The sequence below is a fragment of the Penicillium samsonianum genome (genome assembly GCF_028829775.1).
Source record: "Penicillium samsonianum strain IBT 33392 chromosome Unknown utg000003l_segment0_segment0, whole genome shotgun sequence".
In the NCBI taxonomy this organism is placed as follows: Eukaryota; Fungi; Ascomycota; class Eurotiomycetes; order Eurotiales; family Aspergillaceae; genus Penicillium; species Penicillium samsonianum.
The window spans coordinates 3,223,280-3,234,776 of NW_026643261.1; the positions used below are offsets into that span (position 1 = coordinate 3,223,280).

General features: G+C 46.6%; 4 protein-coding genes across 4 annotated transcripts; 1 reads left to right on the forward strand and 3 right to left on the reverse strand.

The window, feature by feature from the left end:
• Positions 1–359: 359 nt before the first annotated feature.
• N7471_004820 (uncharacterized protein) lies at positions 360–5,505 on the reverse strand (the record flags this gene model as incomplete). Its single annotated transcript, XM_057277539.1, has 15 exons — positions 360–591; positions 642–1,016; positions 1,076–1,159; positions 1,216–1,902; positions 1,972–2,022; positions 2,075–2,146; positions 2,203–2,326; positions 2,390–2,722; positions 2,776–2,938; positions 2,995–3,737; positions 3,788–4,021; positions 4,082–4,361; positions 4,418–4,644; positions 4,698–5,226; positions 5,296–5,505. The coding sequence occupies 15 exons, from the start codon at positions 5,503–5,505 to the stop codon at positions 360–362; spliced, it is 4,344 nt and encodes a 1,447-aa protein (XP_057137149.1).
• A 488-nt stretch (positions 5,506–5,993) lies between these two features.
• N7471_004821 (sialidase family protein) lies at positions 5,994–7,252 on the reverse strand (the record flags this gene model as incomplete). Its single annotated transcript, XM_057277540.1, has 3 exons — positions 5,994–6,425; positions 6,499–6,664; positions 6,714–7,252. 3 exons carry the CDS (start codon positions 7,250–7,252, stop codon positions 5,994–5,996), a joined length of 1,137 nt encoding a protein of 378 aa, XP_057137150.1.
• Positions 7,253–8,095: 843 nt separating this feature from the next.
• Positions 8,096–9,144, forward strand: N7471_004822 (uncharacterized protein; the record flags this gene model as incomplete). Its single annotated transcript, XM_057277541.1, is given in 2 exon segments — positions 8,096–8,492; positions 8,510–9,144. The coding sequence occupies 2 exon segments, from the start codon at positions 8,096–8,098 to the stop codon at positions 9,142–9,144; spliced, it is 1,032 nt and encodes a 343-aa protein (XP_057137151.1).
• Positions 9,145–9,322: 178 nt separating this feature from the next.
• Positions 9,323–10,715, reverse strand: N7471_004823 (FAD-dependent oxidoreductase; the record flags this gene model as incomplete). The annotated part of the gene is made up of 5 exons (XM_057277542.1): positions 9,323–9,689; positions 9,788–10,191; positions 10,252–10,450; positions 10,507–10,626; positions 10,687–10,715. The coding sequence occupies 5 exons, from the start codon at positions 10,713–10,715 to the stop codon at positions 9,383–9,385; spliced, it is 1,059 nt and encodes a 352-aa protein (XP_057137152.1). The 3' UTR covers positions 9,323–9,382.
• Positions 10,716–11,497: the final 782 nt, after the last annotated feature.

Genomic DNA, 11,497 nt, shown 5'->3' on the forward strand with positions numbered 1-11,497 from the left:
AGCATCGGATATATTCCTAGCCTCACGCCAAAGCTGTTACCTTGGGAACTCATGTGAGACAGTAGAGTGATTGACTCATCTGTCGGATTTTTATATACTGCATATCAAAGGTTATACGTAGAAAAAGTCGTCTTCACGGTTTACACCTTTTCCCGCATTTTTCTGCCGTCTAGCTATAAAACTGAGAAGGCGAGAAAATATTGATAAAATAGACACATAAAAAGACACCTAAAAAGACTTGACTAGGCCGCATAAGCGGCCGACTCTTCTTGTTGATCTATAACTCGGGGCTTTTTTGGGTTTTAAACCTTGTGGACTTATCTCCGGTCTCAAAACACATGCAAAGGACCATCCCCTGTCTATTCTTTGGAACTGTCGTGAAAAGCCTCCACCAAAGTTCTAAATGCTGATCCCTCTTTTGACAAAAGCGCCTTTGGTGTATCGAATTCCACAATTTTGCCGTTTTCCATGAGAGCAACTTTGTCAAAGTCTAGAATTGTATGCAGTTTGTGCGCAATGGCGATGACAGTTTGATGTTTGAAGTGCGTTCGAATGACGGTTTGCATGAGCGTATCTGTTTCCGCGTCCACACTGCCAGATCTCTTAGCAAAAGGTCGTATATCCGTTGCTTTTCCACATACCTGCTAGTGGCCTCATCCATAATGATAATATTGCTGGACTTGCAAAGTGCTCTTGCGAGGCAGAAAAGCTGCTGCTGGCCATGAGACAGTAAATCATCAGACATATCGACATCCAGACCTCCTTTGAGTTGAATGTAAGACCATAGATTGACTGCTTGTAGGGATTCAATGATTGTGTCATCAGTTGCATTTCCCTCGGGGTTGGCGTTTAGCCGTACCGTGCCATGGAGGAAAAAGGGTTGTTGCGGAATGGTGTTGAGTCTGGACCGAACGTGTGCTCTGGAGACTTTTGAAATATCTATGCCATCAATGAAAATTGTGCCGCTGTTCAGCTCCAGTATTCGCAGAATTGCCGAAACAAGGGAGGATTTCCCACTAAAATACAAATCAGTAAGTGTTGACGCAACGAATTCATGATGTGGGATAACACAAACCTGCCAGTCCTGCCACAGAGAGCAATCTTTTCACCGGGTTGAATTCCGAGATCAATTCCAACAAGAACAGGCTCCGAAGAGGTTCTAAAATACCGGTCAGCATGTATCCGAAGAAACTTAAGAAACATCCAAGAGCATACTCATAAGATGCTGAAAGGCCGGCTATATCAACCCCACCCTGCTGAGGCCAGTTCTCGGGAACGGCCTCTGTTTCGGAATCTAAATCCTCCATAGTGGCTTGTTGCGCATATGATCGAATTCTAGAAACGGCTCCAATGGAGGTTTCCAATCCAATCCAGTATGTCACAAGTGTCTGAAGGGTGCCACTGAAGTTGACAATGTTGAACAACGCGATACCCAATAAGTTCATGGAAGGGCTACCTTTCATCGAGATTGCAACAGCAATGACGATGACAGCAATACATGCCACTATCAAATCTAGCACAAGACCAATCCAGCGCTGAATGCAATAAAGTAAATAAGAAGGGCGTTGGGAAGCGTCGAGGGCGATTTCATTACGGCGGTGGTAATCCTCTGCCCAGCCATAGGCTCGAATGCTGGGGAGGCCACTCAGGGCCTCCAAGAATTGCGAGAATAGAGGTGCCTTGGCTTCGATGTCTAGCAAGCGCATCTGCCGAGAGGTTTGAACGTAGAATCTTGCCACGTAGTATATCACCAGGACGCAAACTGGGATCACTGCTGCTGTGACATAAGAAGAGCCGACAAAGACTAGAAATCCTTCTACAACACAACTTAGCGCAGCATTGATTGTTAGCTCCAAGGCTGAAGGGAGCTCGTCGTCGATGAGTTCGAGGTCTTGGCTAAATCTATAAAAAAGAAACCGGATCAATAAAACGAGCAAACTTCATGAAACTTTTTTTTTACAAAATGCTGACCTGTTTGTGGTGGTTCCGATATCCGTAGAGGTAAGAAAAGATGTGGTGGCTCTGAATCAAAGGTCAAAACAAGTAACACACAACATTTGTTGTCCATTCTTACCCTATTGTAGTTCGTAAAAGAATCTCGTGGAACCGACGGGCTGTTCTAGGCTGTATGATCATGATGAGGATCCTATATAGCGTTAGACATAGAAGAACACCTGGGCGAAAACAACATTGAAACCATACCAAGTGCCAGCAAAGGTAGTTAGAAGTGAGAAGAAACCAAGTGCAGCATATACACCTAACCAATAATAAACATGTTCGTTGGGGTGCTGCTCATTGGCACGAGTCCACCACTGCAGCCATATTTCTGTATGTCTAACTGTTAGCAACGCGTGGAATCAGATGTTTAGGTAGCTTTGTTGAGACCCACGAGGAAAGCTGAGACCGAGAATAAAGAGAACACAACATGCAAGGAAGACCGAAAGAAGAGGCCAGCCAATGTTCTGAAAATAAAAGCGATAGACAGTCCAGTCGCCGGTTCGTCGACTTAAATCCGTATGTTGTTCATCCAAGTTCAATCCTCGCAATGTTTCGTCGTCCAATACAACATCGGAGGCTCGGGCAGTGTTGACTGGGTGAACACCATCGGAAAGCATTTCAATATAGCCACCGGAACTCATGAGATCACTATACGACCCGTGTTGGATAATTCTTCCATCCTCATCCAGCGCGATAACGTCATCGGCATAGACAAGGTGATGCGCTATGATAATCAGCCTATTGAATAGCTTGCACAGATGTGGGGCATATACATACCTGAATTTGTTGCCATAATTACTGTTTGCCGACAACGCTTGATGGAACCATGTTCAGCGAACAAGTTCTCCATAATTATCTTCTCGGTTTCTCGGTCAAGACCCGTTAGAGCATCATCTAAAACAAGAACTGGCTCTTTCGAGTAAAGAGCCCGCGCAAGCGCCTAGAGACGTTTTTGTTATTTCAAGTCTTCTCATGCCCAGGGTTAGAGTCACATACCACGCGCATTTGCTGTCCGCCACTAAGTCGAGAACCTCGAACACCGGCTTTTGTTTGATCTCCCGCAGGAAGTTGTAGCAAATCCGCTTGTAAAGCGCACGACTTGGTAACCTGGTCGTACCAGGGTCGGTCCCATGGCGATGCACCAACAATATTTTCTTGGATTGTCCCGAATGTAATCCATGGCATCTGACTACAATACGCGGCATGAGTGAAGCTGGTAGAGATTGAGCCAGAACATTCTGGGATCTCCCCCATGAGCATCTTCAAAAAAGTAGACTTGCCACTACCCACAGGCCCAACAATCATTGTAACCTTGGACTCTTGGATGTCAATGTTTAGATCTTTCAGCACCGGCTCAGTGTCAATTGACCAAGCTGCAGAGACGTTTCGAATGACAGCACAAGGTTCGACGTAATGTTCCCAGGCCGAGGAATCTGTCACAATCAGAGGCGCTATGCTAGAAATTTGCGCTGATTGGGACCCTGGATTATCGTGCTTTAGTCGATAGTCAACTCTTTCTGTTTCCATCAAGTGCTTTTGGATCCGCTGAAAGCAGTTGACCACCGCCATCAGATCTTCTGAGCCATTCACAATAGAGCCCATTGGTTGATCCAATAATGAAAAGAGTGTCAACGCAGAAAAGGCTAGGCCGTTTGTCAGTGTAGCTGTGTCATTTGCTCGGGCAAGTATAACATAAACACCAAATCCAAACAACGGGGCCAAGGATGAAGAGGCATACCCTGTATAATTAGCGATGTTATTATAATCTCACAGCTGGAGCTGAACATACCCAGTGTAATCCCCAATGTTTCGTAGAGTCGAAATGGAAACGAAGCATGAATCTCCGCGGATCGCAAATCCCGAAGGCTGCAGGAGATGGTTTCTGTCAAGCCTGTCATCTTGATGTTTTTCATAACGCCGAGAACTTTTGAGGTAACGGTCACCCGCTCCTCGACAGCCTCGAGCCAGATGCCTTGTGCTTTCCCACAAGCGACTGCCAGCGGGACACCTGCGGCCAAACATACTAATTTATGTCCAAGTCAACCAAAAGGTCTTTCAAAAGAAGAATATTGTAAGGACGTACCGACAACAACCGCAGTGGAAGCGATTGTCGCTACATTCAGCAGTCGTGCGAGCAGCCACAAGGCCAATGCAACCTCAGTAAAGTTGGAGTATAACTCGTGCATCTCTCTGAGACCACTTCCGATTCGTTCGATATCGGTACTCATCAATGTGATGGCAGCAGTATCTGAGATAGCGATAGTGCTCATCCGCAGAGTTTTGTTGAAGATGAGCGTGACTAAACTTCCTCGGACCATAGTAATAACGCGGTATGTCTTGTGCTCGTAAGCAGCATATGAGATCTATGGATGATATCAGAATCAGTAGAGTTTCCATCAAGACATGGAATGCTACATACGGCGATGCCGAGATATACAATGGCGTAGGCGCCGATGAGTCCATAGGCATAGTTGGCGGAGTTAACATGTTCTGGTTCAGTCATAAAATTGAGTACACGCTCGACGAGAAATGGCTGCGCAAAGCAAAATCCCGTATATGCAAGCCGGGGTAAAACACCCTCCAGAAAGGCCCATTTGTAGTGAGATACGAAAGTCCATAAGAGTGCATTTTGATGATATTGGTTGGCTAGGAATCTGGATTAATTCGTGGTATGATAAAAGACGTCGTGACAAGCTCACCTTTTTTCCATCTTTCAAGGAGAGACTGAGGATTTGAAGCAGCCCTGATGTCATTGTCGAGAGCAGGAAGACTGTCAACTGTCAAAATATCTTTTGACCCACGCCAAAGTAGTTCATTCAACCACCAAAATATAGCACGATTCAGCACGCCACTGGTTGACTCGATCGGGCTATTTTCGTATCTCTTCTTGAGCAAAGATCTCTTTTCCGTTGCCTCCAAACCGAGAATCGTTGCTTTAATGACCCATGATATAGCAAAAAGTACGGTCACGGTTTGAGTAGTGGGCATGAAATACAGAGTTCGAAGGCGTACGAGGTCGAAGAGCAAGGTAAACACGAGGAAGACATTGATCACTGTAGATGGGCGTATGGAGCGGAGGTGCTCAAGATGAGATAGGTAGGCCAGAAAAAGGGAAATAATCACAGTCATAAAAGATGTAAGCACAGTTGCTTTTGTTTTGGATGTGGCTGGTTGACACCAGAGAGCTAGCAGGACCATATGGCATCCTATGTAAAACAGCCACGATAACTGCACGATGCTGGTTAGCGCGAGGAATGTGAGGATATGCAAGAACTTGGAGCTTGGAGGACTTTATACCTCCTTTGTGGCATACAACCATGACCGGTTGACCTTTTCAGGGACGCCCGAAAGCTTCCAAATGCGAATGGATGCTGCCAAACAGACAACACCGATCGGCCCTAGTGTGAGAATACTCTCTTCAAACAAAAGGGTGAAGTCAAATCCATGCAGACAAGAAGGAGCGACAATTGGGCCAAAAACGTCCTCCTCGGCAGAGCAGTTTAACATAGCTGCTGGGAATTTGTGTGTGTGGAAATGAGGCTTAATGTGGAGAGGTACCAAGGTAAATATGGCAAGGGCGGGAGATCGCTGGTGCCTAAAATATGGGGCTGGAACCTTTTGACTCACGCTATCTGGGGCTGGAACCCGCCTTACCGGCATTCTTCGAATTGATGGCACCTTATTCTGTCGCATGTCTCTGTGACTCATTGGTGAATCAGTCATCTCAACCCGTATCCCCCCGAACTCTGGGCTAGGCTCAACGTGAGATTTGATTGTACATGGCATGAGTCTAATAATGGTTATTCACAGGCCACGGATTATCTCTAGTTTCACCAAAATCAAGATCTCTTCTCGACAAATACCAGGGACACACACACAACCAACAATGCCCAGGTGGGTCACATCAATCACACCAATCACAACGATCAAATATTATAAACAGCAATTAAACGACGCGTCTAATATGAGAAGTCCGCCACAAATTGTTTTTCAGTTTACAATACTTCTTTCAAATCCATCACACTTACGGAGACCCGGTTATTTGTGCCGGAGAGCACTCCAGCAGAATTCACGACCAGGTATCGACCTCCAGCCTCCGACAGCACCCGCAGAGACCGCGTGTAGCCGTGTTCTTCGGGCGAAGCGATCTCTGTCCACTCTCCTTCGCCAAGAGCTTTGTTAATGAACAAAGTACTCTGTGTGCCGGAGCTGGCGATGATAGTGCCGTTTTTACCACCGTATGGTGTCCACACAACGTACGGCGAAGATGTCGGCTTAGTACCACTCGAGACAACCAGACGCCGGCCCGGGGCGGAGGCGATATCTTCGGGATCGGACGACAGACGGTAGTATATAGGGAAGGAGTAGCTTGAAGTACCGAAGAAAGAGCCATATTCATAGATGTAGAAGTATTGACCGTTCGGGAGCTGGAAATGTTAGCATTCTTTGGGCATGGCACAAACCAATCACAATTGAACCGGTGCTTTCGGTGTAGCTCACCTTAGTCACAACTGGCATGCCAGGTCGGTCGGTATATGTCGGGTAGGTGACATCCTCTACAACAGGTCCCCATTTCTTCAGATCAGTTGAGACCTGGTGAACCATTGTCTGTCCGTAGGTTGCATTATCCCGCTGGTCCGAGTAATAACAAATCAACTTGCCCTTGCTGTGAAGGGAGTTAGCAAGCTATTTCAAGGCACAATAGAAGAACATACTGGGCGAGTAGGAATGGCTCCCATACAGGAGTCAGTCCATTGTTAGGCAGCGCCTCTCCTCCGGCAGCAATATGGCTAACAAACTTCCAATTCACGCCATCGTCCTGTGACGCGTACAGATCGATGTGTGTGGACGACAAGTCAGTCGGAATGCTACTACCAGCTAGAAGTAGAGTGCCTTTTTTAAATGAGCCAACGCGCTCGGGCAGGGAGTAGAGGAACGGCTGGTAACGCAAGCCATATCCGTTGGCAGTGTCATGGACCTTGGAGATCTCGTTCCAGGTCTTTCCGTGGTCGTTAGAGCGGTATATGGGGAAGTAGACCGCCGGTGGCTCTGGGGAGTAGTTTTCCCATGTTGCAAGAAGGTCGCCGTTGGGAAGCTGCTCGTTACGTGGGTAAAGCGTCCGTGGAACGATGTAGTCGGAGGGTGGCGAGAAGATGGTCACATTTGTGAGCGAGGTAGGAGAAGAGTGCTTGGAGCGCGGAATTGTCACTGCAGCCGCAGCTGCAGCAAAAACAAGAACCTGTGGGATTCTCATGTTTGGTATGCTGGAGCTAACTACTATTCTATCTTCATTGGCAGCATTATGGTGCTTTTATAACTCGACGTCAAAAATTACAGTCAATTTTTAAAAGTAGTATATAGTACTCCGGGGTTATCCCACCGGAATTAACCTTATTGTGGACTAATTCGAGGGTATTTCTTCTGAAGAATTTCCATCAATTACGGGCATCGTAGAGAATCCGGGGAAATGTCAACATTACGGCATCAATTGCCGAGATACCACGTGATATCACATGATCCCACATGGTGAGGAACACCATCTCAAAGGTGCCCTTGAAACCTTGGAAGCACTACTCCGTACTCCGTACCCAATCTGAGTTCTGAGCATGGATTCCTAGGGGGCTATACTCCGTAAAGATCGGAGGATAACCTCGTATCGACCACACTACCTAGGTATATTTTGAAATTTGAACTTTTGCAGTCCATGCCAATTGGGCAGCACAAGCCCCAGGCAGTTTGGCCCCCACCCTCTACAGTCAAATTTAGCAATGCCTAAAAAGTTGACCAATGATGATCGTGGATCTACACTCCAGCCACTCCAGTGCTAATTACGTTGCCTATCAGCACACAGCCTTCCAGCATCGCCATGTTTTGCTGGCATCCAACATGCTTGAAAGTGATTGATTGGGAGAAAGCTATATTTAATTTCCGGTGATCCGTGTAGCCTAGGGCTGGGCTAATATGGGAAACTTATTTACCTTGGATTTCTTGCACTTTTCTCATTGGAATTCAAGCTGCCTTTCAGATTTCACCTTTCTCCGAGACATCCAAGACAAAAATATCCTTTTCCAAGCACTAAAAGTGCATTTGTCCGAAAATGGTATCCACCGACTTCGCACATCGGCGTAAAGGCCAGTTGACAGGGAAACTGCAGCGATCGACAAGGGACCTTGTCGGTCGTTCAACAGCCATGTGGGATAATTCAAAATATCGCTACCATCAATCGACAATGGAAATATGGCACAAATCAGCAGACTCATTAAATGGTTCGAAGGATCGGTGTCATCAGTCGGTTAAATTGATGCTCTATCGATCGGTGTCAAAATGGAATCAATCAGCAGATCAGTTACACCGAGTCGCTCGTATTGAAGACACGAAACAGCATGTTCCAGCGCGCGATGGGCAAACCCAAGAGCAAACCCCCCACAATCACGATTTTACTCACGGGAACTCAACTCGCAATCAACAAACTCATCTCCAAACCCCAAGACTACGTCACCCTCCGCAAAAGTGAAATCAATCATATCTGCCTCGGTCACTGGACCTTCACTATCTACGGAGGAGCAGATCGAAGAGTTTTACGAAGCAACTGTACTCGTCAATTCCACGGCGAAGCAGACAAGACAGTTGCGTGATGACAAAAGAACAGACCTGGGCGAGATCGAGCTTGAGTGGATCAACTCGACCATCAACGATGCCGAAAATGCCGCCAACGATTTAGCTGCATTTGCGAATCAATTTAAACAAATCAGCCACCAAAACCGCAGCGGTTGGAAGCGTCGTGACTATGAAGTTGCCCTGAAAAAGGAATCCCACATGCTTCTTTCTCATGGCAAACTCAGGACGGTTCTTAGCCACCTTGGCTCACTACAAACCACTTTGGGCAAGGATAAAGCATTTTTCTCTCCACCTAAGGTTTCGACAGTCGCTTCTCCAATTTCGGAACTTCCATGTGAGACGAGTGTCATATCTGTTTTCGGGCTTCAATGCTTGTCACCCTTGAAAACCGAGCGACCTATACCGAAAATCATCGTGACACAATATGATGGTGATTATGACGATAATGAGATATACTCCCATACCGATGAAAGTCCTCCCCCAAGCTACGATGCAAGTGGTATGAACAGGATGGCAGAGTTACGGTGATTGCATCACTACATGGCTTCCGAAGGTTGGATAAGGAGCGATATGATTGTTATGTAACCTATGACGATACCACACGAATAACGAATAAAAATCTTAGTTCTAGATGTTACACCAAGTTCCCAATTTGCAAACTGCTTGTCTTATGTCAATCCAATCCTGCTCCAGGGCTGTCTGGTCAATGAAATCTAGAAATAACCCCACCCAAAAATACACCCAAAGTGGACACTGGGAACAACATCTAAAGACGCGACTGAATATCAAGTGCGTTAATCTCCTCAGTCACAGTGTCAACTGCCTCAACCGCCATTCCATATCCAGCCTGGTAGCCGGTTCCACCGGCGCCATAGTTATGGACAACAACAACCCAGCGTCCTGCAGCGCCTACTTGTACGTTTTCCCTGGCAACACGAGTGCCACCCTCGCGAGATGGGCGCAGCCCAGCAAACGCACCAAGAATCTCAGTCTCGTTTGAGTTTAGAGCTGGAAGCAAAGCCGCCGTTCGAGTCAGAATTGATTCTGTCTCTTCTCTGAAGGTATCCGGTGTACTATCGATATAGTTCAGTTACTGTCATATGGAACACCCAAGAGAAAACAACAATGTACCAATGTTGTTCTGACAAAGGGCTGAAAAAAACTTACTTACCCAACATTCTTTTGCATGAATCCACCAAGGATCACATTTCCATTCGAGTATGGTCGAGGAATCACATAGGTTTCATAGTCCTTACCATGTCTCATGATGTTTTGTTGAACATGAGATGCTCTTGCAAGTAGTATCTGACCTCTAGTGGGAAAGCATTTCGAGTCTTGGACTCCCGGCAACTCTTTTGCTCCATTTCCGGTGCAGTTAAATACCACCTTCGTATCCTTGCTGAGATAGCCGGATGAGACTTGGGGCAACTTTTTGCGAATGACTCGCACTCCATATTCTTGGGTGAGCTTCTGGAACAAATACTGAAGGTGCATTGGTGCATTGAGCGTTATTGTCCTGAACTCTATGCCAAATGCAACACCCGCTGGCAAGTCTTGTGTGGCAATCTCCTTAAACTTTTTAATGGCAATATCGATAAGCATATCGGATAAGCAAGGAAGTCATTCATAACTCACATCTTTGAGATACGCGGCCATCGAGTCGATCTTCTCACGGGATGGTAGCTCGTCCCAATACTCCACCGAAGGTGTTTCCTTCGCAAACGCATTCTTGCCATCCTTGGCTGCAAGATTGAGAAGATACATATATCCAAGTTTGTCCCATCGCAACGCATTCGGGTCGCTTGCAGAAATAGCAGAAAAATTGGCACCAGCCCTAAACTCAGGTTAATCTTTTGTGAATGTGAACTAGCAGTAGGAGTCCCAACAAACCATGGTGAAGTGTAATTTATCGAAGTATCTCCTGGAAGATGTTCTGCAATGATGGTTGTATGCTGGCCATAGCCCTTTTTAGCGAGAACGAGAGCTACGTTCAGTCCGATCACGCCGGCCCTTAGAAAAATCGGTATCAACTCTCCGAAACAGTCATCGCGTGTTTTGGATCCCACTTACCCGATGATCACTACAGATTCGCTTTTCATATTTTCGAGTGGTTTTATTTACCCTGAGTGAAATATAGCTTCTTTATTTGCCCTTTGTCCGCTACCTTTGAGAACTTTAAATACTTTGAAATCCAGGGCGGTTCTTCACATTATATGGTCAGATGTTGACTTAAACCGCGGACTTTGCCGCGGTCCATTGCCCGCGGGCTGATTGAGGGGCTCCGATTGGCGGCATGGCCGGCGGGGATGAGCGGGGATAAGCGGTATCGCTTTTCATTGGTCAAAGTACTCTAATTGAGAGCCTCATCGCGGCGGAGAGTAATTTCAACGACCGGTGGATAATCATAATACGACTATGGAGCTAAATCTGAAAAGAACATTCATTCAGTAAGCAGATGATGCAAAGCGCTTTGTTCTGAAAAATCCAGATAGCCGATAAAGCACCGCTTCAGATTTATTGCACAGGATTGATATTTGCACCTCGAACGGCAACAATTCGTAGAGAGTTCAAGTCAGAGCTTCTTAGTTGGATATGCCAGTTCCCACAAGTTCACAAAAAATGGAGTGCAGAATTACAGACTCTCGAGGGCCATCCAAGCTCGGTTCACTCGGTGGCCTTCTCGCCCGACGGCCGGCTGCTAGCGTCCGGCTCTGGCGATCTAACAGTGCGGCTCTGGGACACGGAGACGGGCGCCCTGCAGCAGACTCTCCAGGGACATTTGGAAGATGGCCGGCGCCCAGATGCGTTCTAGTCATGGACAAGGCATCGTTTCACCATTTCGAGAAGATTGCGCAACTGTGTGCTGACGCGGGGTGAAGTT